The sequence below is a fragment of the Notechis scutatus genome, chromosome 1 (assembly GCF_049901735.1).
Source record: "Notechis scutatus isolate UNSWTSFEM ecotype Mainland chromosome 1, rNotScu1.2, whole genome shotgun sequence".
In the NCBI taxonomy this organism is placed as follows: Eukaryota; Metazoa; Chordata; class Lepidosauria; order Squamata; family Elapidae; genus Notechis; species Notechis scutatus.
Genome location: NC_142009.1, coordinates 144,781,905 through 144,809,332, shown reverse-complemented (window position 1 = coordinate 144,809,332; position 27,428 = coordinate 144,781,905). Strand labels below are relative to the sequence as shown.

The 27,428-nt window shown below is 36.7% G+C and overlaps 1 protein-coding gene across 3 annotated transcripts in view; it reads left to right on the top strand.

The window, feature by feature from the left end:
* Positions 1-776: 776 nt before the first annotated feature.
* Positions 777-27,428, top strand: part of CTNNA1 (catenin alpha 1) — an 86,964-nt gene continuing 60,312 nt past the window's right edge. Inside the window, exons 1-7 of one of the 3 annotated variants that reach the window (XM_087947920.1) lie at positions 777-1,174; positions 10,311-10,417; positions 12,236-12,431; positions 13,849-14,015; positions 14,572-14,691; positions 16,710-16,976; positions 18,427-18,630. In XM_087947920.1, coding sequence (XP_087804046.1) covers positions 10,313-10,417; positions 12,236-12,431; positions 13,849-14,015; positions 14,572-14,691; positions 16,710-16,976; positions 18,427-18,630 — 1,059 coding nt within the window. In that variant the 5' untranslated portion in view covers positions 777-1,174; positions 10,311-10,312. Of the gene's footprint in view, positions 1,187-1,494; positions 2,002-10,310; positions 10,418-12,235; positions 12,432-13,848; positions 14,016-14,571; positions 14,692-16,709; positions 16,977-18,426; positions 18,631-27,428 lie in introns of those variants that run through there. The other 2 variants (XM_087947930.1, XM_087947924.1) reach the window with 2 other exon arrangements.

Here is a 27,428-nt window from a genome sequence, read left to right as displayed (position 1 = left end):
AATCACGCTTAGCCAGTGCACTCAAGTTGTATATTATTGTTGATTTTTTGGCCCAACTTTGTGCTGCCTTAAGTTCTTTCTTTAAAAAGAACAGTGAGGTGTAAGCATTCTCAATAAATAATTTTGTATCAAAGATGTTTTTCGAAAAATAGCCATGTGCTGTTATAGCAAAAAGAAAAAGAATTTTTTTTAAAAAAGGGCGAGCTTAAAAAGGCCAACAAATTTATTAGGGCATTTTTGCCATCCCTCTTTGGTAAAGTCTCACTTCACCAGTTGCGATCCAATGGAATATGTCTTACCATTCTGTTAAAACTCTCCTTGACTTTTTGTTTTTTGTTTTTACTAAGAGCGCGCTTAAAAATCAACCCTTCCAAGGAAAGGAAGGCTATTCTTTCCACAAAATGCCTTTCCCGTAGCCGTGACGTCGCTTGCACCGGATTTCGTGCCTTTGTTTTCCCCTACAAGAGGTGGAAGCGCTCCCAGTCCGTATATGGAAAAAGAGGAACACACACACACACACACATCCTCCCTTCCCCTCATGTCCATAAAAAGGTGCTTTAAAACTACGTGCGCCTGTCGGGAATCTTCGGAAGAGGGCTCCCCCCCGCTCCGGCCGCCCCGAGCGCAAGCTCGGTCTGAAACTCTCACCTGAAACTCTCTCGCCCTGATTCACCCACTTCCTCCACGCCCCCACCCTCACCCCGCCCGGCCGCTCTCTCTCTCTCTCTCTCTCTCTCCTTCTCGCTCGCTCTCTCTGCCTCTGCCGTTCCGAGGCGGGCGGTGCTCGGAAGAGCCGTTCGCTTGTTGGAAAGGGCCGGGAAGCCAAGCGGCCGAGGGCGGTGCTGGGACGAGCCGGCCAGGAGCAGAGGGCGGTGCCGAGAAGAGCCTGGGTTAAAGCGGCAGGGGGAGGTGCCCGGAAGAGTCCCGTTTCCTCGTCGTCTTCCGTGTGGACTTTCGGGCTTGAGTTTGGGACGGGGCGCGGCGGCGGCGGAGGAGGCAGGAGCAGCAGCAGCCAGGCACGGGGCTCAAGCGAGGCGGCCGCACCTAACCGACCGCTGCGAGAGACAAAGCGCGGGCCTGTTGGACGGGGTGAGGGGGTGTTTGGAAAGCCAGCGCGAATCGCCGTCGTCACAGCGGAGGGGGAAGGAAAAAAAAAAAAAAACAGCCGCCGCAGGTAACTTTCGAGGTCAATGGAGGCGGTTGGAGATGTGGCGTGGGCGTCGCTTTGTCCGGCTTGGGCCTTCTTCTCTTGGCCGGCCGAGTTGGAAAGTTTTAGAAGTGGGCTGCCCTCAAAACGGCAGCAGTGCGGCGGGACCGAGAGCGGCCTCGGATCCCTTCTTGGACTTCTCCTCCCTTCCCGAGGCAGAGAGAGAGAGAGAAAAAGAGACCCGGAACTGCCCGGAGGGGGGACTACTCCTGCTTCTAGTTCCCTTCGCCTCCTGCGCCAACGGCCTCCCCTTCCCCCCCCCCCTCATCCCCTTCCCTCTCTCCCTCACTTCAACCCCGGGCGGTGTCCCCATTCCAGTTCTCTTCCGAAGGGAGGCAAGGCAGGCGGAGCAAGGAAGTCGGGTTTGCTTTTCCTCAAGTTTCTTCGGGAGGCTCTGGGACTTGAAGAGCCCGCCGTAACGAGAAAAAGTTTCTCGCGGGTTTCCTCCTGCTGCCAGTTGGGGTCGTATCCCCCCTTCCTCTCCCACCCACCCCCAATCGTTTGGGGTATTTTGCTGTGACGTGCAATGGACCTTTCTCCCATAAGGAAACAGGACGCGAGGTTTTTTTGTGTTTTTTTTTAATGGAGGAGGAGGAGGGTGGAGAAAAGGCTCCCTTTTTTCCCTCATCCGTCGGCGTGAGAAGTTGCTGGCAGCTGAGAGAGAGAGGAAGTCCTGGCTTGCCTCCTTCCCCAATGGGGGAGTCAAAGCACTTTTTGAGGGACTTTTCGAAAACTTGCTGATGTTAAAAAGCAAACAAAAGTGCTGGCTAAGCAGTTATTAGGTCCACCGTCATGTAAGCCGGGTTTAACTACAGTATGCGATTTATTTATATATATATAAAACAAAAGAGTGTCAAAGAGGAGCAGGTTTCAGAAAACTGTCTTAAATCTTTCTGGCTTAAATCCTGTGCAGAAGACAGCTTATGAAACAATCGCTGTAAATCTTTATGGAGAAATAGTATTTCATTTTTTTAGCTACTGCGTTAACCCATTGAGCCTCCTGTATTTTTTAAAATTGGGCTTCTGTTATCTGTTACTCAAAAATTCCAAGTTTAATAAATCTGTTCTGACAGGGTTTTTTTTTTTAATTCAAATCTGCTTTCTGAATGGCCAGGATAATTCCTATAAGCTTCCTTTCCTATAAGTAACATTAATCATAAACAGATGAATATTTTTACTATGAAAAGTAACTATAATCTTCAAGTATTTTTTGCTGACCCTGAGAAGAAGCTGGGTATCTTTTCTGATTAAAAAAAAAATGATTTTACAGACTTGGTATTAAACTACCTGAAGTTGAGTGATGACATGAAACATTCATAGCTTGTGTTATGATATCGATATTATGGTTCAAATACTAAAAATATTTCAATAATTCTGGGGTATTATTGAATATAGTAAGCACATTTTATATAAATCTTATAAAATATTTTACATGGGGCTGTTAGCTCTGTAAATTGAAATTTAAAGAATGCAGAGCAGTCATTACAGTCTGTGAGATAGGAAGTCCTACTACTTCACAGCTTATGTACCACCTGAATATTACTTTCAAAGGCAGCAGGATGTGTTTGTAATGGTGATATTGTGAAAGAGGTTTCCACAATGTCACAACTTTAAGGATGTATCTGAAAACACCAGCAATTATGCTTGATTCAAAAATGATACTACCTTTGAAGCACATGAAAGCATTGTTCCCGCAATACCATTAAGATTACCCATGTGTTAATAAAATAAGGGATTTACTAATTTTTGTGTGTGATTATAGGATACATCTGTAACTTTGGGTCCAAACATTTTTCATCACCTATTGCTTTTCTGTTTTTTTTTATTATTTTGTAGAACTGTAAGATAGCATTCATTTCTTCCAACTGTATGTTTTATCAAGACATCTATTATGTCACTAGTAGAGACATTGTAATGAAATGCACCAGATATTTTGCTTATTTAACTATTTGTTCTAATATAATATTTCTTCATTCCCTTGGTCATCTCCGCCCCCTTTTCCCCATGTTGGATATTTGGTATACTAGTTACTAGCAAAGAGAGAAGCCCAACTTTGAACAGTTGCTTTGGGAAGTCGTCTTGGATATGAATATTTGGTTTAGAGCATAATCAAACTGCCCTTTGCTGCATATATCTAAAAATAGGCATGGTTAAGGTCCACAATTTGGACCCAAATGCTAAGCTGTGTTAGTCAAGAAACAGAGTATAGTCACATATATAAGGCAAAGATTAATTTTGAAAGTTATACTGTCCCAATTTATTAAGATTCTTACATTAGTTTTTTTTCTCTCTGTATTGATAGCTATAAAGTGATGCTGGGAATTCTTCAGTTAAAAAGTAAAAGTTTATCAATAATATGTGACATGCAAGTTGTTCAAGATTTTAAAGTGAAAACTATCTGAAATGAAGTATTCTAGATTGTGATTTAATGACAGATTAGAGCTAGGGAATGCTTTTCCAATCTGTTTTGTTTTACAAGATAACATATCAAGAATAGAAATAGATAGCCATCTTACTAGGTATTCACCTGAACTGAAAATTCCTGTTCTGATATGGCATTGCTAAATATATGGGTATATTGGAACACATGCTACATGGGGCTGCCCTTGAAGACCATTGAGAAGTTTCAATTGGTCCAGAATTAATGCTTTGATATGCCCATGTAACTCTGAGCTGCAATGCTTGCCAGGTAGCTTCTAAGTGAAATTCAGGATGCTGGTTATGACCTACAATGCCCTACATGATAATTATTTAAGGCAGGGGTATCAAACTCAGGTCACAGTAGTATCACATGACATAACGGGACTTTCCCCCCCTTTGCTAAACCAGGCATGGGCGTGACCAGCACATGATGGGGCCGGGAGTTTGACCTCCTTGATTTAAGGGATCATTTGTGTCCCTTGGTGTCTTCCCAGCTGATTTGAACTGAAAGAATTGGTGCACTCCAGCTTTCTTTAATTAAACAATATCTCTCAGTGCTTGCCTTGTGGAACAAAGTTATGCCATAACACCCAGATGGCTCCCACCCTGCTGTCTTTACCAGGGGCCCAAATAGATCTTGGCATTCTCCCGGGCCTTGGAATGGGGACTCTGATATTGGATGTTGGTAGGTTGTTGTGGAGTATCTGGAGATTGATTACAATAACAGAATTTTGCAAGTCTGATTGTTTATCTCCCTCCCCCCTTATTTGTCAATGAATTCTGGAGGTGGCTGCCTGAATACCTGTTATGGATCTAAAAATGTTTCAGCCCCTTTTTTTCATAGGCAGCACACCTTGAATATCTCAATCAAGGTCACTTCCTTACTCTCTATAATTGTGAGACACCCAGGATTGTTTTGAGTTGGAGAACACCAAATCATATAAGTAATAATAAATATCCATACATTTTAAGACTGGGGTACTACGTATGATTTGATATTTTTGTAGCACAGGGGATGCCTTCTTGTTTAGCCTTGTGTTTAAAAAGGTGTTGTGATGAGAGTTTGATAGTATCTCTTCAATCCATATTTGTGCCATTCAGAAGGGTTAAGAAAGTAGCAAACACCTTCTTTTTAACTTATATACTACTCCTTTCGTGAGTCTAAAGCACGGGTGTCAAACTATTGCATCGCAGGCCGGATCGTGACATATCGCAATGTTTTTTGCCTTTACAGGGTGGGCATGGCCTGCGCATGACATATCCAGCCCTCAGACTACCAGTTTGACAGGCCTGCTCTAAAGCAAGAGTAACTTTAAAACCCCCGCTTTAAAATCTCTTTGGGGCTTTGTTTCCATTTGTTAAGCAAATTATGAGCTTTGAAATTTGGGAGTATATTGTGAGTCATAACTCTTGTATAAGAAGCTTACTTCTTCACAAAATGGTTGCAATGAAGGAACAATTATGAGATCCCAGTTAATAAAGGGCAAATTATTAGTGTTCTGTCATCCTTTCTACCCTTCCCTCAATGGTTTTGTGGGGAAATGGGTACAGTTATAACCAAGCATTAAGCCGTAGATGTTCACTATTTTTATTTTCCAATATTGTTGGAAACACAATATTAGCCCGCACAATGTGTTTTTGTGAAATAATGACAATGCTACTTTGTAACATGCCAACTCCCCATTTAAAATTAAAAATCTGAAGAGCTTTAAAGTTATAGAAGCCAGAAGATCCACTGAACATCAGGAGATGTTCATTGATACATCATTTGCCTTTGGCACCATTTTAGAGGCCTTCATTTTGAGTTATGTGTATGCATTATATGTATGTATTTTTGTTTGTTTGTTTTCTTAAGTTTTTGCGGGTATTTATATGTATGGTATTCAGCTTTGTTCGGGTATTTTCCCACGTCATTGTAGTTGTGCTTTTAAAGTTGTAGCAACGTTTCGGCAGAATCTCATCTGCCATCATCAGGCTTCTGTATTGGGTTCGTCTGTGAGTCAGACTTTGTATAGTGAGTCAGATTGTATAGTGTTCGTCTGTGAAGCCTGATGATGGCAGATACAGAAGCCTGATGATGGCAGATGAGATTCTGCCGAAACGTTGCTACAACTTTAAAAGCACAACTATAATGACGTGGGAAAATACCCGAACAAAGCTGAATACCATACATACATACATACATACATACATACATATTGATTTATGAGCAAACAGCACTTTTTCATACATGTGCCCCTTCTGTGATTGATTCCTTTCGGATATAGAAACAATTTTCCCTTTAAGTTGTAGAATACTCTTTCCCAGAGATAAGGACTCATACTGCATTTCCACAGGAGGTTTTCTTAAGGGCATGCTTAGGCATTACAAGATAAAAGACTTGGCAGAGAGAATTGTAGAGAGATGCTTACTGCAATAATTATACCAGAAGATGCCATTCTAAATATGTTTACAGCAATGTGTGCTTCAAGTAGAAAGTAACACAATATATCACACCAATTTCTCCTGGCTTGTATTGGGGGTGGTTTCTTACTAACTTTTTGTTTAGCATTGAGAAAAAAAAATCTGAATATACTGTAGCTAGTTTTGATAGGTGTCTATAATATTAAATTTTCACTAAATGCCATTGAAATTCTTACATATTTACAAGTTTTCATATGGTATTTAGGATAACTTCTCTTGGACATTAGTAGAGCTAACACCAACTTGGTAATTTATCTTCTTTCAAAAGTAGTCTGAGATTTTCACCATTTATTTCCATCAGCAAATGGGAAAACTGAGTAATGAAAGTGCTATCATAGAATGAAAAAAATCACTAAATAAAGTCTAAATTCAGGATGTTCTTACAGATACTCTTTCCTGCAGTAATAACATCCTTTTTCCATTACTGTGTGACTGTGGAACTATCCACTAATTGGTTAATCCAGTATTGGTTTAATGTGAGTGGTCAAAATAAACAGTATTAAAGAAAACGTGTTCCATTTATTGTGATTATTGTTTGCCCCATACTAAGTCTCTGTGGAGTATGTGTTGTGTAATCAAAAGTTCTCTGGATAGGAGGATTAATGGCTATTATATAATCTGCCAGACAAGTATAGTATAGTACTTTCATTAATGATGCAGTCATTTAATTTTCATCTAGGCTGCTTGCCAAAACGACTACAGTATCTCTTGCTGTATCTAGAGTGGAAGTGCCAGGGAAAAAAAACAAGGATAAAGTTTTTGAATGGACTAATGACATCACCATATTGCTATTTCAGCTCAACAATTGCATACATTTTAGACAGATGTCACAGACATGTTTCATTGAAATCTATGTAGTGAAGGAATGAGATCAACCAGTTGTATTGGAAGGCTCTGTGATACAGAATCACTGAGTTTTTAAGAATGGTGAGAAAGCCAAAAGAGAAATTCAGTTGTGCTTAAAATAAGGTTATTTCCTGTAATTGTAAAATTTTCAGCAGCTAGAGTTTGTTGCAGTTTTCCAAAAACATCCTAAAGATGCAGGCATAAAAATTAATAAGCTTTCAAAATGTAAAGAAAGGAAATTGCTTTTTGAGACCAGTTTAAACTATTTACATAGTTTAAAGTTCCTATATTGTGGAATAGTATGAGAATGTGTAGCTATAACATGACATTGGCTTGACCCAAAAAAAGCAGCAACATGTATCTTGAATAGTTTGAAAACAGAGTTCATTCATCCTGTTGGGTTGGGGAGTGTGGTCAATTTTCATATTGCAGTTCCTCCCCTCATATCCATCCATCTTCATGGAAAATTGTCCTGATCATCAATATATTAAATAGTGTGACTGGAAACTTAGAATTGATTTCCCCATCCCAGTTGAATGGTTTGGCTTTGCTGCGCATTGAGGAAGTCTTCACCATTTAGAAACTTTGCTGAAAACAACTAAATGATACTTTGACTATAATTGAAATAAAATTATTCCAATTTGGTCAGTTTGTTGGCTATCATTTTGTGATTCTAAGTTGCAGCAACTTTTTTTTTGGGGGGGGGGGTATCAATTTTGACTCCTGGTGGCTGCGTGCACAAGTTCCTGCCATTTTCTTGGCAAGATTTAGGGAGTGGTTAGCCATTGCCTTCTTCCTAGGGCTGAGAGTATGTGACTAGTCCAAGGTCACTCAGCTGGCCTGATATTTAAAATGGGATTAAATCTCAGAGTCTCTTGATTTCTAGCCTGGTGCTTGACCACTACACCAAACTGGCTTTCGCTTTTGAATTGCATATATTCAAATTTAATTTATTTAAATTGCACTTTTAAGAAGCATAATATTTGTTCAACTTAAACCCCATGGAGATATTACCCATCTCCATTTTATGTTTTCAAGATTCTTGTTGGATTTTAGTTATTAAGACAATGTCATTCTAGAATGAAATTGATATGTGTGCTATTTTATGATTGTCCATACACCTTACACTTGAACACATTGCAGTAATTAAGTTTTGTTTATAAGTCTCTTTTCTGATTTTACTTTGCAAGTTTCTAATTGCAAGGTGTCTAATGAGATAAACAGTCAAATCATGTGGAAAGCAATAAAGATGTGCAAAAACACTGAATTTGAAAATCCCCCAGTTCAAGGATGAATTGCTTTTTTTTTTTTTTTGGCAAAATGCTGTTTTGCGCATTCCGGAAGTGTTTTTGAGTTTCAAAAAGCTGTGTTTCAAGCATGTCTCTTGTTTCACAGACAAAACATTTCTAGAATGCTTGAGAATCCATTTCATACTTACCTAAGCTATTTTGCATCAAAACATGGCATTTTGTGTTCAAATAGAATGCTTCAAATTTGGAAGATTTTGTACAATCCTATACAGGTAGTCCTTGACTTCCAACCATTTATTCAGCAGCCATTTGAAATTACAACCCATTTCCAACGTTCATTCAGGCCCTTACGACTGGCCTCAGGGACCTTGCAACTGCCCCACTTGCCTATCTTCCCCTCTTCATCCTGCCTGGCTGGGTTCCTTGGACCCATTTCCCATTTCGCTGGGTCTCCACAGGCCTTGGGTGTGCTTCCCACCCCTCTGGGTCCTATAACCTTGGGCCTCATCCCTGCTCAGTCACACCTTGCCCCACTTACCTCTTCTGAAGATTGCCTTTCCAAAAAAGCATCATACCATGCGATGCACGGCTTTCCATTGTGGAAGTGGGCAACATCATCTGGGTGCTGTTTTGGAAAGATGCTCTTTGGAAGAGATAAGTGGATGAATCCATGATGGAGTAGAGAGCAGGCCTAAGGCTGTGGGATCCAGCAGGGTGGGAAGCTGTGCAAGGGGTGCCTTGGGGTGTGGGAGGCCCAGTTCAGGCAATGTATGAGCTGGGATGGTGCTGCAGTGCAGACCCAGGCCTGCACCAGGCCTCCTAGAACCTCTCCCACTCCCTCAAGCGCCCCAAGGTCCACTTAAAGACCAGGAGAGATGGGATTGTAGTCATTAAGCAAAGTGATCATGTGGTTGCCTTGCTTAACAGAAGCAACTTATGACAAATTCTGATCTCAATTTCAGCAAATGTTGCAGACTAGAGCAAAATAATTGGGTATATTTAAATGATGACATTTTCTATAGAATTGCCTCTAGATCCCAAAACATTCGGTTCTGAATGTACACAAGTAACATGCTCCCATTTTATGTGATAGAAAAGTAAATGTTTAGAAGAGGGTGTTAGTAAGAAGGCTCAACATCAATAACTTCCTTAAGGCATGCAAAATACCTTACATTTCAATAAATTTTCAGATCTGTGATTAGAGTGAATTAATACTTGCAAAAAGCACAGTTGTCTTGCCATGCTTCACCATGTACTCTTGTAGTTTTGTTGGATGGAAACAGCTGTTATAAAAAAAAATGAGTAGAACTGTGTTGGCTATAACTACAGTAATTGAACCTTAGCATTTTTATGAAGGTCCAAGGGTGTCTTTGGTTAGAACTAAACTAGTGTTTGTCTTTGTTTGGTATAACTTAATGTGGAGTACACAATGCTCCCTTTTCCTATTTTCCCTGTAAGGTGTGTGTGTGAGGGGGTGGGGTAGTAATGCAGTATGCTGTATATATACTATATAAGCATTGTGCCAACAGAATATAAAGATGCAGCTAGAATAATGCTGTGGTTTTTTTTTATTGCAAACTCATGAAATGGTTGGAATGGACAGTTAGGATCATTTCTTTTATAAGTCACTTTTTACTGGTGGGCTATTCTCTTTTTTAAAGAACAATTGATTTAAAAGAAAAAATATAGGAAGGAAAGATAAGAAAAATATGGGGATAAAACGAGGTTGCTTTTTAAAGTTTAATCTAAAGCAAGGGTTCCAGAATGGCATATAAAATCCTAGATATATCAACATTAATTTCATTAAATAACCACATTTTAGCATGTAATCTTGAACTATTTTCAGCTAATTTTATGTTTCGTGCACTGTGCAAGATTGCATGGTGGCCCTCAAAAAGGTTGCTCCCTGGGGTAAAAGGTCAAGAAAGAAATTGCAACTATTAGTCTAAATCTCAATTTGATTAGCGGTTCAGACTCTAATGATATATGTAAATGGCTCTATTTTGGGTCAGAGTTTAGTCTGTATTTAGTTTTGAGTAACCTCTATTGATTCCATTGAGTTTGCTGCATAGACATTTGTGTTGTTTAAAGAATTGAAATTATTTAATACTTTTCTTTTCCAGAAATGACTACCATTAATACAGGAAATGTTAATTTCAAATGGGATCCAAAAAGCTTGGAAATAAGGACATTGGCAGTTGAAAGATTGCTTGAACCTCTTGTTACCCAGGTAATAAAAACTCTATGTGGTTATCCTTTGCTTTTTATTAATGTTCTGGATCTGCAGTTTTACATTGGAGAATCGATAGATTAATTGCATTGTGTTGATAGTCAGTTGGACCTACAATTAAGGATGTAATTGGAATGTTTTCTGTTCATAGCTTTCTTTCTTTTTCTTTTTGCCTTTATAAAGCCAGATCAAAGTAGAAAATATCAGGATTTATTTCCTTAAATTTTTTTTTAAAGCTGAAATATAACCACATGTTTTATGTAGTAAATATAGAAAATCCCAAAATGTTGGGCTTGGAGATGGGGAGTTGGTGTTACAATCCTATATATTAAAACAAGTTTGATAGGCTGATGAGTAAAAAAAAGAACATCAATCCCACTACTGTGTTTCTTTTAAAAATGAATTTAAGTAAGATTAAAATAGCATCCAGAATTAATAGAAACTTTAACAAAAACAGTGTTAAAAATAAATCACTGGCATATTACTTTTAAAAAAGTGAGACCAAACATCATTGGCGTTTTGTCCTTAATCTCATATCAAATTAACTATGCTTAAATCCCATTTAAATTATTGGAATTTAAATGACCCAGAATTAGCCCAAATAATTTCAGTAATGTTCAGCAACCAAAATATGACCTAAATAGACTTTTAAATTTATATTGCAAAGTCCTGCATGCACACATTTTTCCTTTCTCTGTTCAAAACATCCCGTTCTCTTATTTTTTGGTATGGTTGGTTTGATATCTGCCAAACTGAGTAACTCCTAATTAGAATCCAGGTGTCAAAAGATGACCATATCTTACTTTAAACCTAATGTTAACCCTAAATCAAATTATAATTTCTGAGCTAAAAAAAAATTGAAATGGCTAATCATTTAATTTACTTAAAACTAGAAATACTGCAAAGGTAGAGCAGTGCATGTGAGCCTGAATGAACAGTGTCAGAAATTATATTTAAGAGACAAAATTTGAAATCAGTGTTTAAATTTAACTCCTGAGCCCAGGCCAAATAATGGAATCTTTCTAAACGTGTCACAATAGCTGTAGGAGAAGAGCAGGCATAGTTGGCCTGTGTGTGGGGTGTGTGTGTGTGTTGGTGTGTGTGTGGCGGACAGAATCAAACATTTTATCTGTTGCATTGCCACAGAGATCCAAGTGCAGCCCTCTCCCCATGAATTCTGTTAACCCTTATCTAGCACCAATTTAGTGCTGACCATTAATTTTATATAGGTTTGAATAAATCTATGATGCAACTTTATGAATGGTCCTTATTCTTTGACCCTGGCAATAAGTCATGTAATGTGTCATGGATTTAATGCTAAAAGATAGGCATTGACATGCCATTAACAATTAAACTGAATAGTAATACAACGGTAAAAAAAATCCTTTGAGAATTAAACAATACAAGAATAGGCATGAATATATAAGAGTAAAGAAATAAAGTTGCTTCTAAACCACATTTCTGTATAGCTTCCATTTCTCATGTCATGTTTTAGAATGCTACAGGTTCAACTTAATAATACTTGACTGAAGATTTCACAAGTATTCCCCAAAAATTTCACATTTCTGATTTATAGATATATGAAAAACAACCAGGATATATAAATGTTTTGAATGTTTCCAGATTTTTAATCTGAGTTCCAAAAAAAAAACCCTTTTAGCAGAAGGTTTGTTTACTTAAATATGGAGTGTGTTAGTTGAGTTATCTTGTTCAAGCAATGAAATAACTTAGTTGAAATTGTGTTCATGGGGAATTTCTGCCATATTAAATAGTTAAAGCTTGTTAATTGAAAAATGGATTATATTATGCTGTTTTCAGGTCACAACATTGGTCAATACTAGCAACAAAGGTCCTTCCAACAAAAAAAGAGGCCGATCTAAAAAGGCGCATGTTTTAGCTGCATCAGTTGAGCAAGCAACAGAAAACTTTTTGGAAAAGGGGGACAAAATTGCAAAGGAGAGCCAGTTTCTTAAAGAAGAACTGGTAGCAGCTGTGGAAGATGTTCGCAAACAAGGTATACCTTTGATGAAGTTGTAACTCTTAGGATTGTCCATGTTTGTAAATTAGCTCACAGGAATTACCAATTTAAAAAAGAAAGAACTTGCCTGTCAGTATGTGCATATATTTAAACACCATTTGGGGATAAGCTCAGCTTTTAATATGTGTCAGCATGTTTTATGTAACTTTACTATATTTATGTATATATAGCACCTCAAAAATGTATATAGTTATTCCACTCTCAGCTTAATCTCACAATAGTCCTGTGAGAAGGGCTGGACAGAGAAATATTGAATGACCTTGCCTTAATCAGCCATTACATTTGTGGAATCAAATTTTGACTTTATTGACTGATGTCTATGAAAGTGCAGCTTCAATGACATTTTTTTGTAAACTTGAAAATGGTTGCATTATTACACCAGAGGATTTTGTTGTTTTTTACTTCCAAAAAGCTTGACATAAAATTGGATGGTCTTAAATTGTCTTTAACTTAAGTGATTGTATTGATATCTCCTGCTACTGAAAAAAATCCAAAACAATATTTTCTTCCCCCACCTTCACCCCATGTTTAAAATATTAATAGAGCCTTTTATCATCTGACAAAAAGCTATCATTTTAATGGGGCTATGAAAACCATTTAAAATGAGATGTTTGAGAACCCACAGTGGCACATACAGAGCACCTTTTTTGCATAATTAAAACAGGCGCATCATTTTCTAGGCTTGTGCAGCTGCTTCAAAAATCTCCCAGGTGTCTTCACATTAACCTGCGTGCAATTTTGCTTCATTTTTCCCAGCAAAGTAAAGTAGCTGTTTATCTACGTGTATGTCAACAAAACCAGGAGCAGTTTCCAACTACATTTCTAAAAAGATAGCGTGTTTTAATAGTTCAAAAAGCAGTGCTCTGTAAATGTATTCCAAGTCACCTTGTTCAGGATTTGTACAGGTCAAAATTTGAATATCATTTAGCAATAACTGTCAATCTTTTTACATTATTTCCATTTTGTAACTCGACTAGGCTTCAAGGTGTACAGTATTTGAACTTGAAAGGTATTTGAAATCCGGCATGGAGACCAAGGTCAGTGCTTCCATAATGAAGCCATGCCTTTCCCTGGGCTTGTATGATATTGCTGAGTACAATCAGACAAAGATGGGGCTTTTTTAAAAAGCCAGTAACACAGTTTACTCGTCTTTCCAGCTTCAGGTTGAATATTTGCACATTCTATTAAGGCCATTGAATTCTAAATAAGCAGCAAATCCTTAATCTTGCAATACTCGCCTAAGTGCCAGAAATAAATTGTTTTGGAAGAGAATGTGATGAAAATTATAGTGATAGAGGTTTTAATGAGAAAAATCCATGCCATTTTGGTTTTGGCTAAATACTTTCCTAATTATTAAAAACTGAAGCCTTGCAGTTACTTTCTGCATATATAGGAGACTTGATGAAGAGTGCTTCTGGAGAATTTGCTGATGACCCCTGTTCTTCTGTGAAACGAGGGAATATGGTGAGAGCAGCTCGGGCCCTCTTGTCAGCAGTTACCCGGCTGCTCATTTTGGCTGATATGGCAGATGTCTACAGACTACTTGTACAACTTAAAGTTGTAAGTCTTGAGTATATTGTTCACTATTTTAATAGCATCATTAATAAAAGGAATTCAGAATTGTTGTTTATAACTTGGTGGGTTAATAGGGCAAGACCATGTCTTTTATACCCTGCTTTGGAGTTTTTAAGAAATTTTACATTATTGTGGAAACAATATTCTGGTCTAAATGGAAAATTTCTGTGAAATAAAAAAATTACTATATTGTTACATATTGGTTGACAGATTTGCCATCAGTGGAACAAATTCTGTTTTACTTCTTTACCCCAGGCACTTCTTTAATTTAATTTGGATCTGATGTGTTCATGGCCTTTTAACATAAATTGCTATTGCTAAATTCAATATAAAACATTAATAGCTTATTGAAAACTGATATTCACAAACATAATAGTTTTCTTGTTTTGCTAATGTGTCTGATTTTATTGATTTGTTTGGGGTTGGGGTTAGACCATATTTCTCTTGCTTAAGTATAGTGACATTATAAATAACTGCTTTTGAAGAGTTTATACTAAATTATACACATTGTGAATAATTTAAAACTGATTTCATTTTCTAGGTGGAAGAAGGCATTCTAAAACTAAGAAATGCTGGAACTGAACAAGATTTAGGAATACAATATAAAGCTCTTAAACCAGAAGTGGATAAGCTAAATATAATGGCAGGCAAGAGACAACAGGTAGAGTAATTTTAGGATATTTATAAAATCTGACTGTTAAATACAGAAACAGTTGTAATAGAAATTGTCAAAATGATAACATTGACCATTGTGAAAAGAGGATGTATAAATTGTGATGTAATTGCAGGGGCTTTTGTTTTTAAAGAAAGCCAAAGCTGCCACATGGGTAGAGAAACGCTATATCTACACCTTGATGGAAATATTAAAGCCATATTAAAGGAGTAGAAACTAGAAGACAAAATATATTTTTGATAGCTTGTAAGTAATATTGCTGAAAGAGTCGTGCCATAATAAGCTTGGAAAAGTTATATGAATCCACCCACTTTTGTGTGAGTAGCTACTGTGACCATTTTACTACCAAAAAAAGTTTTTTTTACAATAGAAATCTGCATTTTATTGGCTCCTGCCTGCAACATTGCTGCCTGGCTCTTTCTTTTCTACATTATGCAACTCATGTAATCTAAGGCAGTGATCCCCAACCTTTTTTACGCCGCGGCCCGGTATCGGCATCAGCTGGGCGCCGCGCCCGGTACCAGCATCAGCTGGGCGCCGGCATCTTTTTTGATGAAAAAGTGCTTCCGGTGACCTCACCGAAGACTTTTCATCAAAGATGGCGGCCAGCGTCAGTGAGCTTTTCCGGTAGAAATGGCTTTCTACCCGAAAAGCTCACCGGAAGCGCTGGTGCCGCCATCTTTTTTGATGAAAGCGTGCTTCGGTGAGCTTTCTCCGGAAAAGCTGAGCTGGCACCATCTTTTGATGAAAGCCGTGAGCTTCCCGAAAAGCTCACGGAGCGCTCGCCATCTTTTTGATGAAACGTGCTTCCGGTGAGCTTTCTACCCGGAAAAGCTCACCAGAAGCACTTTTCATCAAAAAGATGGCGGCACCCAGCAAGCCAGCGGCCCGGTAGGACTTGTTCCGCGGACCGGTGGTTGGGGACCCCTGATCTAAGGCATGTAACGGGTCATTATCTTCAGTTTGAGCCTTTTTCAAAGATTCAAAGTGGCTCCAATTTACTACAAACTCTCTCAGAAAATATATTTCAGTGTAACTGCTTCTAACTCTTCTCCTAAGGAACCTGCTGAATGTGGAGAAGATCTTTTAGTCAGCTGCCTCAGATTTGCTAGTCTCCTGAACAGGATTGTTTGTTTATTTATATATCAAATTCTTAACTGAATATCTCCCTCATAGAGATTAGCAGAGCAGAGAGTATTTTTACTTGATCTGCATGCAATTCCTTCTCTATGGAACAGGTTAAAATCAAGCTGCCCATTTTTCTCAAAAGCTACAGAACAAGAGTCCTCTATGCAACTATTACTAATTACATAATTATTCAGTTGAATAACTTGTTCCAATTGTTTTGTTTTGTTTTTAGCAAAAAGTGAATGTGTGGTCAAGTATCTTAGAATGGGAGAGACTGATGAGTAAACTGGTATAAAGAGATGAGAATGATATTTGTTGTGAGACACTGCTGCCTGTTTAATACACACTAATAGATAATGATATTAAGCTTTGGCTTGTACTTTTTTTCTGCAGTTCAGATGGAGAATTTATAGTAACCTCAGTTACAGAATGGACATTTGAGGCTTCATTTTGCCAACATTATTGTCCTCTAGAAATCACGTCATTTCCTGATGCATCCTGATATGGGCTACCCTACATTTCTTAATTGAAATAGGTCAGATAAGGCAGGGGTTTCCTGGCACCAGGCCATGGTATGCCAGCAACCAGGCTGTGTAAACAAGCAAAGCCACATCCACAGGATGCAGGCAGCTTGCAAAACCATGCCCTCTCCAGTCTGTGGAAAAATCTCCTTGGAACTGGTCCCTGGTGCCCAAAAGGTTGGGGGCCACTGAGATAAGAAATGGACAATATGTTCCTCTCCAGGTGCTGTGAGATTGCATCAGTCCCACTCCATTGGCTATTGGGATTTATACTTGGAGCCTCACATCTTGTCACTGCTGATAGAAAACTAAATTCCCAAAAAATTATCCCTAAATAAAACGTTACTGTTTCTGCAGGAACTGAAAGACATTGGTCATCGTGACCAGATGGCTGCAGCCAGAGGAATTCTTCAGAAAAACATCCCTATTCTTTATACCGCTTCTCAAGCTTGCCTCCAGCATCCAGATGTAGCTGCCTATAAAGCCAATAGGGACTTGATCTACAAGCAGTTGCAGCAGGCAGTCACAGGAATCTCTAATGCTGCCCAAGCGACAGCTTCTGAAGATTCTGTCCAACATCAGAGTGGTGGTGGAGAGTTGGCTTATGCACTTAATAACTTTGATGTAAGTTTTAAATTTGTACTGTAAATAAGTTTTGCCACTATATTTCTGGAGCAATATGATTGACAGTTTCTGATTTGCAACCTTGACATATAAGGGACATCATTATTCTATGCTTGTAAAAACTAATAAAAGTACTATCTTTCAAAATACAGCAGGATCTGACATATTTGCAGGAATGCGAATTGGGAATTATTAAATTAAGTATAACTAACACCTAATTTAATAATGCCCAGCTCAAACCAACTCTAGCAATATAGAAATGCAAATTGCTTGTAACTGTATTTTATATCAGCACTAAAAGTTCTTCTCTTTTGAAAAATCAGGGTTTTGTATCAATTTATTTAAAATTTAAATTTTCCAGTTTTTCGACAGAAAGTGTAATGGGCTTCCCAGTTTGGGGGCTAGGCTTTCAGATTTTCCAGAATTCAGACAGACTGTCAAATAACCAGAAATAAGGCCGTTTGTGCTCAACACAATTTCAGTTTACTCTGTGTTCACTTGAACTATTTTTTAATGACACGTCTGATACTCATATCTGGTTGAGAACCACTTCTCCTAGTCAACCGTATGCAGCTTCTGCAAGGTACTTTTCCCAACTAAATTTATCTTCCATTATCCAGCTTTCCCAGCATTTCCCCCCCCTGATCAGCTGTTCAAATTGACCTCTTGGAATGAGGTCAAGGCTAATGTATCCTTTGATAGTTATGTAGAAGAGAGAATCTGAGCAGCTGCAGCTTGTACAACAAATTAATAAACACAGTCTCTTAAAATTCCCTTTTAATATTTCAAATAGGTCACTTCTAGCTACGTTGTCCAAAATATGGACATTTGTCCAAAGTGTGGGCAAAATAAATTCACTCTCAGATATGTAAAATATTATAGAATGTACAAAAATATTGCCATATGAGATTTTACTGAGAAATGTTTAATTCTTGCAGTAAAATGGCATAACTGATGTTGACCCATTAAAAAGATCAACAGGTAAAAATAATGGCATAATTAGTGTAATTAAAATATTTGGAGCTGCTGATACCAAATCAAAGAAACCTTAGCATCTAGGAAAATTTCTAAGAAAAATAAAAAGCTGCTGATTTTTAAAAAATAATAACTTGTTAATGAATATTACTTTAGCATGAAGGCGTAACAGTATACAACATAAATTGAAAAACTGACAAACCACAAATTGAAGTCACTAATGCAATCTTAAGTTCATATTACTGTTTTATAGTTTTTTTTTAAAAAAATAGTACTTGAAGGTAAGAAAACAGCTAAAATCCAACTGTTGACATAGATCTCTGTAGACTGAGCTTTAGCCAGTGTTACACTGGGTTAATTCTGGGTAGTATATTGATCTAAAGCAGATACATATTTTATAGTAATTTTAAAAGATCTTCATCAAAAGAGCAGCATGTCACTTTATTAAAAGTTATGAACCATTTCTTCTTAACAGAAACAAATTATTGTAGATCCCTTGAACTTCAGTGAAGAGCGTTTTAGGCCATCCTTAGAAGAGCGCTTGGAGAGCATCATTAGTGGTGCAGCCCTAATGGCTGACTCATCCTGCACACGTGATGACCGACGGGAACGCATAGTGGCCGAGTGTAATGCAGTGCGACAAGCCTTACAAGATCTGCTTTCAGAATACATGGGAAATGTAAGTAACAACTATACTTGCAAACATTTCTCTTTCATTGGGATTTAGGAGAACAATAACACAATGTGATTTGAATTAGAAAACTTGTACAGATTGTCAAAAGTAAAATTAAGCCATTAAAATTGTAATTGTCCTGTGATGGTCTTCTGCTATGTTATATCATTTCATTCAAAGATGTTTTTTTTTTAAATGAAGTTACAAACTAATACAAAGTAAGGGGGGGAGAGAAAAAAATCAAAGAGAATTGTTATACTGATGAAGCTTCTTGGATAAGAAGCGAACCGTTTTCGTCTTCTTCCTCAAATAAAAAACAATCCAATTGCCTTTTGACAGAAAGAAAAAAAGCACCTTTGAGACAATTATGATCTGCCAGAGGTCTCTGGCAACTTTAAGACTTGTGGACTTCAAATCCCAAAAATTCCTCAGCCAGCTCTGCTCTTCAATTCTGGGAGTTGAAGTCCACAAGTCAAAGTTGCCAAGTTTGGGGACCCCTGATCTGGATTATTGAGAATCTCCATAGACGTTTAAATTAAAGAGAAAGCTAAAAGTACAAAAAGAAAAAAAACAAGGAAGTATCTTCCAATCTTCTTTCCAGCAGTTATAAGTAGAGTTATAGAGTTTCCTTTTACTTTATGGTTACAATGCAACTCTCTTCTTTCTATAATCTATCCTGTCTAATCATCAAACCTATAAATCATAAGTTAATTTTGTTTTCTGTTTCATGCAAAAAATCTATAAAGAGTTTCCAGGTCAGCTATAAACATAGATAATTGTCTTTTCTCTGATCAAGGAAATCAACTGGCCATCTCTGCACATTCCATCATCCTTACCAACCATTCCTCATTGTGGGTAATGCCAAATTTTTCCTTTGTGCATGTAATAATCTCACTGCAGTTATTGTGTACAAAAACAAAGTTCCACAACTTTTTTCCGAACTATCAATTCCCCAAAGAAAAACCTCTGCTCTCAATTGTATATTAATCTTCAAAATCCACTAAATCAGTGTATTATTTTTTATTAATTTTTGAAATTGACTTGAGGGTAAATTAGAATAGTAGAGAGTTTCAAAGGCTTGGATTTTTTTCTCAGAATTGATTCGGTATTAAAAGAGTGAGAGAAATCGTTCTTGAATTTGGCAGGATTCTGGCCAAGGAATGTTAAAAATACATAAGATGTGTAAATTGAAATAATGTCTTGCATATCAAAACCATGTTACAGTTAAAACAATATGTCTACAACTCATAACTCTGCCATTAATATTAATTTTTAACAGGGTATTTTTTGTGCTTGAGTAGAAAAAATAAAAGATAACGGTTTTCCCTGTCCAGTTATGTCCAGCTCTAGGGGGCAGTGCTCATCTTCCTTTCTTAGCCAGTTACAAGCATACAACTGTATTGAATAGAGCAGGGCTGGACAACCTATGGGGAGGGATGTAGCCTCCAAAGCCCCTTTTTGGGAACTGTGGAAGATTATGCCATTACATTTTAGGATTCGATTACTGAAGAATAATGTGATTACTTCCTGCTGATTTTTAGCAAACAATGAAAAAAATAGATATATTAAACTTCAGGTACTCTTAGCATTGCTATCAAATTTTAAAACAACTCAGAAAATGGATAAAAATGTTAAATCTACCCCTTTGTGGATTGCCCAGCCTCCTTCAACCAACGGTAGCTGAAATTCAATGAAATTCAATTTTTTAACAGTTTAAATGTTTCACGTATGTAAAAATGGCTAAACAAAAACATCTCCCACACTCTGTGGATTAGAGAATACAAAGTGAAGTTCCTGGGTTACATCCAGCCCCCCAAAATCTTGGGAGAAGCCCTCAAGAGACCTTCTTAGCAGCCAGAACGCTCAAAATAATTCATGATAAGCTTATCAAAATTCTCTAAATGAATTATATGTGGAAATACATTTGGAATATAATCAGAATTGTAATATCTATTGGCAGCTCTAAGTTAAAAACAAATCTTACTTCAGGTAGACTGAACCTGCTCTAGCTGACTTAGCATGGCTGTGTTTGTAAAGCATAAGATTGATGTAATATAATTAAATTATAATGTGATACAATCAACTCATTTCCAATCTGTCTTTATGAAGGAACTCTTTCTATCTGAATGGAAGGTAGAAAAGGGAGACAAGCTTTGGAAAAGTAAGAGATAAAGATAACAAGTCTATACTTTTTGCAGAGATTTAGGCTTTTTTTAAATTGAGAAAATGTGAAGAGGTTGGTAAAAGGGAAAAACCCAAGATAAGATTATGACAAGTATTGTAATGTAAACCTATGGTTGTTTTGTTACAAAAACATCTAAATTTACTCACAATCACTAAACTAGTTTATTCTTTTACAATCTCCCCTTTTTGTAACCTTTCCATTATTTTTCTTCTCAGTTAAAATAGAGAGCTTTTAGAACAAATCATTGAATAAAATAATAGCTTGTTCTTGGCTTCTTTCCTTATCATATTCAAAGAGCAATAAGACAAAGACCTTGGTTTGGACAACAGACTTGAAACTACAGATATTGTTTGGTTAATTACATCTGCTTGCTTGAAGGCACCAGAATGCATACATTAGAACAGCTGACATCATCAGATGCTTTATGTATTGGGAGAGAGAGAAAATAATGGCATTTGGCTTTTTAAAAAACTTCTGAATTGTTTGTTCATAATTAACAAAATAAGTTTTAATTATTAGAATCCATATTTCCCTCTGTTCGTTTAAAAATAAATACACATTTGAAAAGCTGGCATCTAAAACTTTTTCTACGGGTATTGAATTTGTTCATATCCTTCTTGATATTCTAGATGCCTCTTGAAAAACCACCTAGACTTAAGGTATTTTCAGAGAGCATTCCTTCCAATAGAGTGTGAAAATTATCACGTTTAGAACAGATACTTCAGATTTTGAGAAATTGAGTGGTTTCCTTTGGTAATACCTATCTTAAATATGAAAACATCCTAAAAGCCAAGTATTCAATATGTTTATCTCTCTTTATATTTTAAATATAAAATATTTAGTTTGTATAAACATTCTTTTGGAAATCTATACTCAGCACATAATTTATAGTAGCCAGGGATCTGAAGAGCTCTTACAGGTATGCTTCAAGTTTTAGTAGTCTAGCCTGACTTCTTTTCATTTCAACCATATTTTTTCATATTTTAGTGAAACTATCTTGTGAACTTACTTTCAAAAGTGGCTTACAATATGGTAGTAAGGAGAGTATGATTGAAAAGGTCTGTTTAGATCCTGGACAATGAGTAATTTATAAAGCCATTCATTTTGTTGTCAGTTGTGCAATTATAGTACTCAAAGTGCTTAGAAAAAATAGTTACTTTAATTAAATAGCATTTAAGCATATTTTGAAACATTTGGAAATCCAAATAGCAATTTTATATGATAAAATTAATTTGATTTAGCTGCCACAAAACTCTACTTATGATTCAAACCAATACTACACTAAAGAAAAATAGTCCTTTAATGCATGTGTACCTAAGTTTAAGAGGCATATTTGAGTTCTACGTAGCTTTGCAAAATTTTCAAAACTGCATCCTTCTGCAAATTAAAGCCCCAGCCACCCTCCTTGACTGTTGTTACCCAGAAGATAGTGGGAAGGACTTTACTGTCAATATACTGTTTCTGTCTAGTAAGGCAGGACATAATTTCTGAAACAGTATCTGCCCCATTCAGAAATCAGTGGCTTCAGTTAATCGGTTTCAGCACTGTCATACTTTGCACAGAAAATAGAAAACATCTAGTGACTTAAAATTTAAATAAAAACAGTGTTGAACAGGACTTAACATATAATGTATGTGAGAAAGTTCTTGGGAGTCAGGATGACGAGATGGCGGCTAAGGAATAGTCAGATAAGAGACAGCATAGCCTGCAGGGCAAGAGGCTCAGGAGGTACCCTCTTTAGTTTCTTGGTCTGTAAAGGAGGTGGCAGGAGATTGTCCTTTCAGAAGACACTGCTAATATAGCTTTACAATAAAGTAGAATTAGCCTCTGGTCATGTTTCCTGTCTGGTCCACCTGGTAAAGCTGACATGAAAGCTTGTACTTGAGTAGTGCTGGAGCATTACTTGAGTAGAACTGTGAGCATTAAATTTGGTTCATTTAGTACTGGTATATAATAAATTTAATTCAATCCCCTTCAAAATGGAAGCCACATAACCAGCTTCACCAAATATGGCTAATTTTTAAAAATATTTGACCTTTGTTAATTATAGTGTTTTATGAATTTCTTTTCTGCATTATTGGGAAAATTAAATTCAGAAATAGTTGTGAAATGCCATGATTATGCAGAAAGGAAAATTGACTCAGCAAATCTACATTTTCTCAGTCCTATTTTCAGATATTTGGTCCATTTATGCAATGACATTGTTATATGGATATTAATTCAGTTATTCATCACTGGGGGTTTTCAATTGGACAACCATTTGTCCGGGATGGTCTGAGGACTCTTGCCTTGGGCGCAAGGGGTTGGACTAGAACAGTGGTTGCCATTTAGTGGACTGGGAACCATTGGTGGTCCGCAAGAAAATTTTGATGGTCCGCAGAGAAATGTCACCCCCAAAGCACCCTCCAAAGCAATTAGTCCAGGCTGCACAGGAACACATGGCTTGCATTGCTTGCATTGCAAATAACACGAGGTAGTGAGGGGAAGGGGGAAAGATCGGAGGGGGGAATGTGCCCCATGCGCCTGGCCTGGCCACCGGGCTGCTTCTTTCCGCTTCTTTCTTCTTCTGCTTTTGGCTGCACACAAGGAAAGCAGCAAAAGTCTTTCTTTCCCCCAAACTCCGGTCTTTGGGACCCTGCAAGACGTCTTGCTCCAAGAGGCTGCACCGGCAAAGACTCATTTCTGGTGGAGTTTAGGAGGGAGAAAGAAAGACTTCTGCTGCTTTCCTTGCATGAAGCCAAAAGTCTCAGTCTCAGCCTCTCTCTCTCCCCCCCACCACCCCGAGAACGGAGCTGGAGATGGTATCCTGCAATCCCAAATAAATAATGATCGATCGGTAGGAAAACGGGGTGGGGAATTTTCCTGCAGACTTTTTTGGGGATTTCCCCAGGGTCTCTGGTCTGCAGGATTTAAAATTATGAGTTTGGTGGTCCCTGAGGTCCAAAAGATTGGCAACCCCGGGACTAGAAGATCTCCAAGGTCCTTTCCAGCTCTATGATTCTATGATTATGGAATTTATTCAAAACCGAATACATATTTGATAGGTTACTCTTAGTTATAAGATGTAGGATTGTGTGGCAAGATCTCAGTACTATATATATGGAATACTGATTACAGAATTGCAACTTTTAACAGGTGTAGCTCTATCAAATACTAAAGTTATGGTTTAGTATCATAGCCATTTTTTGTTTGCCATCTGGCAGAACTGTGAGAAGATGTAACACTTTTGGTTTTGGTTTTAATTTAATTAAAAGCTTATCTTTATTTAAGAAAATAAACCAACAGATTATTTTAGTCTAACTTATTTAATAACTCATCAAGATTAACTATGTAAAAAAGAGCAAAAATTTCCAGTATCTGTAGCTCTATAGATGAGTAGATCATTGTTTTCGTAGTGGAAAACAATGTTCCGGTTCCAAGCTGGACTACTCTGCTGAGTTTTAATGCCAGTGCATTAAACTTGCACTGGAGACCCCAGGGTTCTTCTCTTAATCATAGAGCTTGTGTCATTAACTGAACCAATCTTTTTTTTCTCAGACTCTTAAGAGTTATTATGGGACACGATAATGATGGGGAAGGATTTATATATCATTTTGAACTTCCAGAAAACGTGAAAGATGAATATGTAAAATAAAAAATCGCATATGACAGGAACTATTTCTGATTAACAAGGCATCTCTGTCTCTTCTTCTTTTCTTTTTCTGTTAGAAGAAACAAAAATATGTAGTGGCTGCTAAACTAAGAAATGGTTTCCAGCACTAATAAGAATTTAAGCATTGAGAAGTCTATGAAAGGTCAAAAGCATTTTAAGCTTCAGTTGATAATAGGCTTGCCTATCAGGAAATTAGGCCACTGAAATATCATTACATTTCAAAATGTATCTAAAAAGCAAATTATTGTCCTCATTTTAGGAAAAGAAAATGACATACACATTGCTTTTCCCTAATTTCTTTTAGCCGATTTCCAGAGCATATAACCAAAATAATTGAAGGACATCTCAGAATAAAACTTATTACTGAAAGGAGAAATTGTTATTTTTCAACCTCTAAGCAAAAAAAAAAAAAAAGCTAAGACGACACCTAAAAATTGGAGTTCTGCCTCTTCTAATCAGACAAGGCTATCTAGTTATGGGGAGAGAGGAATTGCTTCATTTAAATAATATGGAATAATTCATGTTTACTTTCTGTTGATGGAATGGGAACCTCTCCTGCAACGTCCTGATCTTATTTAATGTGAGATATAATAGCATAACTACTACAGTGTGTATGCTGAACCGTATTAATAATAGCCAAGTATTCAAATGTGTCTTTAATCCGAAGATATTTTTCTGCTTTGAAAAGAATGAAAAACTGCTCTTCTGAAATATACTGCAGATTTTAGGCATTTGAAAAGTGAAGAGCAGTACAAGGAAAAGGGAGAACTAAATCTTGACATTTAAACAAATAGCTATGCTTATTAGAAAACACTGGATAATTTTTGTTGTGCTTTACAACAAAAACGTCTAAGATTAGGTTGGCTGAATTTCAGCAATTATGATAATTGAAAGCCACTTATGTGTTGAGATGACTGAATATTAGAATATATATCTGTCCCAGAAGTTATTCTCAATTTTAGATTGAAAACCCTAGATAAGCATCTCTAATGTACATTAGGCTCACCATATATTAACCAAAATGATTTCCTTCTTAATTCAAATGTAGTAATTAGTTCTTATTGCTTATTGTGGTCTTCACACTTCTCTTAGGGACATAAACCTTTGAGTAGAAATGGGCTTAAGAACTACATATGTTGCATGTTATAGTATCTTTTAAGTCTACTTAAATGAATGAAATTATTTAAAATACAAAAACCTATTCTTACAAGATAGAATCTGAGACTTCATAGTCTGTTGACCATTCTGATCCTTTAACAAAATGTTTTTTTCTTGAACTTTTTTATCCGTGCTTTCTGTGTAAGTCTTTCGAATGACCTCAGAGCAATTTGAGACTGATGTTCTTCCTTTCATGGACTGCTGAGCCTCATACTTAGAAACTTAAACATGGAACAGATTATATTCTATCTCCTTATTTAAACACTTGGACTAGAAATTAAATTTGCTATGAGCCTTATCTTGCTGACTGTACGTAAACTGGCAGAGGAACTAGAGATAGTTTTTGTTGTACAAGTGATCAATTTGAAAGGTTTGACTATGTTGGAAAATCTGGTGTTTGATATAAAAAAGATTTTTCAAATGTTATTCTGGAAGGTCCTCTCTCAGATTCTACTCTGTCAATGTAGTGATTTCAGTAAAATTATGTTGAATAACAGGTGATTAATTAATACAAGAAAATTCATAACATGGACGTATCAAACTAATCTCTTTACATTCCCTTATGTCTATTGGCAGAGCCTAATTCAGTGGTGCCAAAAAAAAAAAAAAAAGATGTAGTAGAATCTGTTGAAAAAAATTTTCTTTATTTTATGAAATAGCCTACGAAACTACAGTAATCTTAGCACATAAAACTGGAACTTATACCCAACATGGGTTCCTCATAAATAATTTGCAGATGAGAACATGAAGAATATGAAAATTGGTGAAAGTATTTGATTTAATGATGCTGAATTCCTTCTCATTCAAATTATAATATTCTTGGAATTTAAAAAAGGCAGCCCTCTACAATTTGTCATCCTTAAGAAAAATCTAGAGGGTTGTGGTATGGAAATTTTCTGTTTACCTGATATTTAAGTAATAAAATAAAGTCTACTTGACATTGATATAATGATACCGTGACATTGATAATACCCAAAACAAGAGGGTATCATATTTGTATCTTGGAAGCAAAACAATATGCTCATTCCAAAAAGAGATTTTCCTACAACCTGTATTGTAAGGAAAGATATAATAAGCAAACTTATAACCAAGAAAGAAAATCAAATTCACAGTTTCTTATTTTGAAAGGGCACCAAGAAAGAGTCAACTTCTAGTTTTATAATGTATAGATTTTTTTAATGTTTTTGTACACTGCACTTACTGCATTATGAACTTCCCACTGAAAATGCACTTGGAATATTGCTAGTAGAAATCATTAGAATTTTCTATTAATATTTTCAACATTTAAAAATTTGAGGGGAAAGATAAAATGATAACTGAAATAGAAGTGTGGCATATATTTCTGAAATTGATGGTGCAGATATGACCATTATTTGCTTTTCATTTAGATGGTTTTTATTATATGATGTCTCAATAAGTTTCCCCACTAAATAGGTCCTGCAATATTAAATTATAGTACAGTACTATGCCAGGTAAAAGCTTATAAAGTTCAGTCTTTGTATTGGATCTTGGACTGGAAGGTGATATTGAGTATAATTAAGCATCACAACTTGTTCTTCCTATAGGTAGCAGAGAACATTTAATTCAGGAACTTACTTGCAGGAACCTTTGCTTTCTAAAATAATGGAAATAATTTATATGTTCAAGGACTGATTGAACAGTACTAAAATAAGTGATTATTTATTTTCCTTCTGGGACTGGTGTAACTGTCATTTGAAATATCAACTATAGAAGATGAAGTAATTCAAGACGGCATCCTGTTAAGCACTACTAAATAAAAATGGCAAAATCTGTATTTCAGCTTTGGTT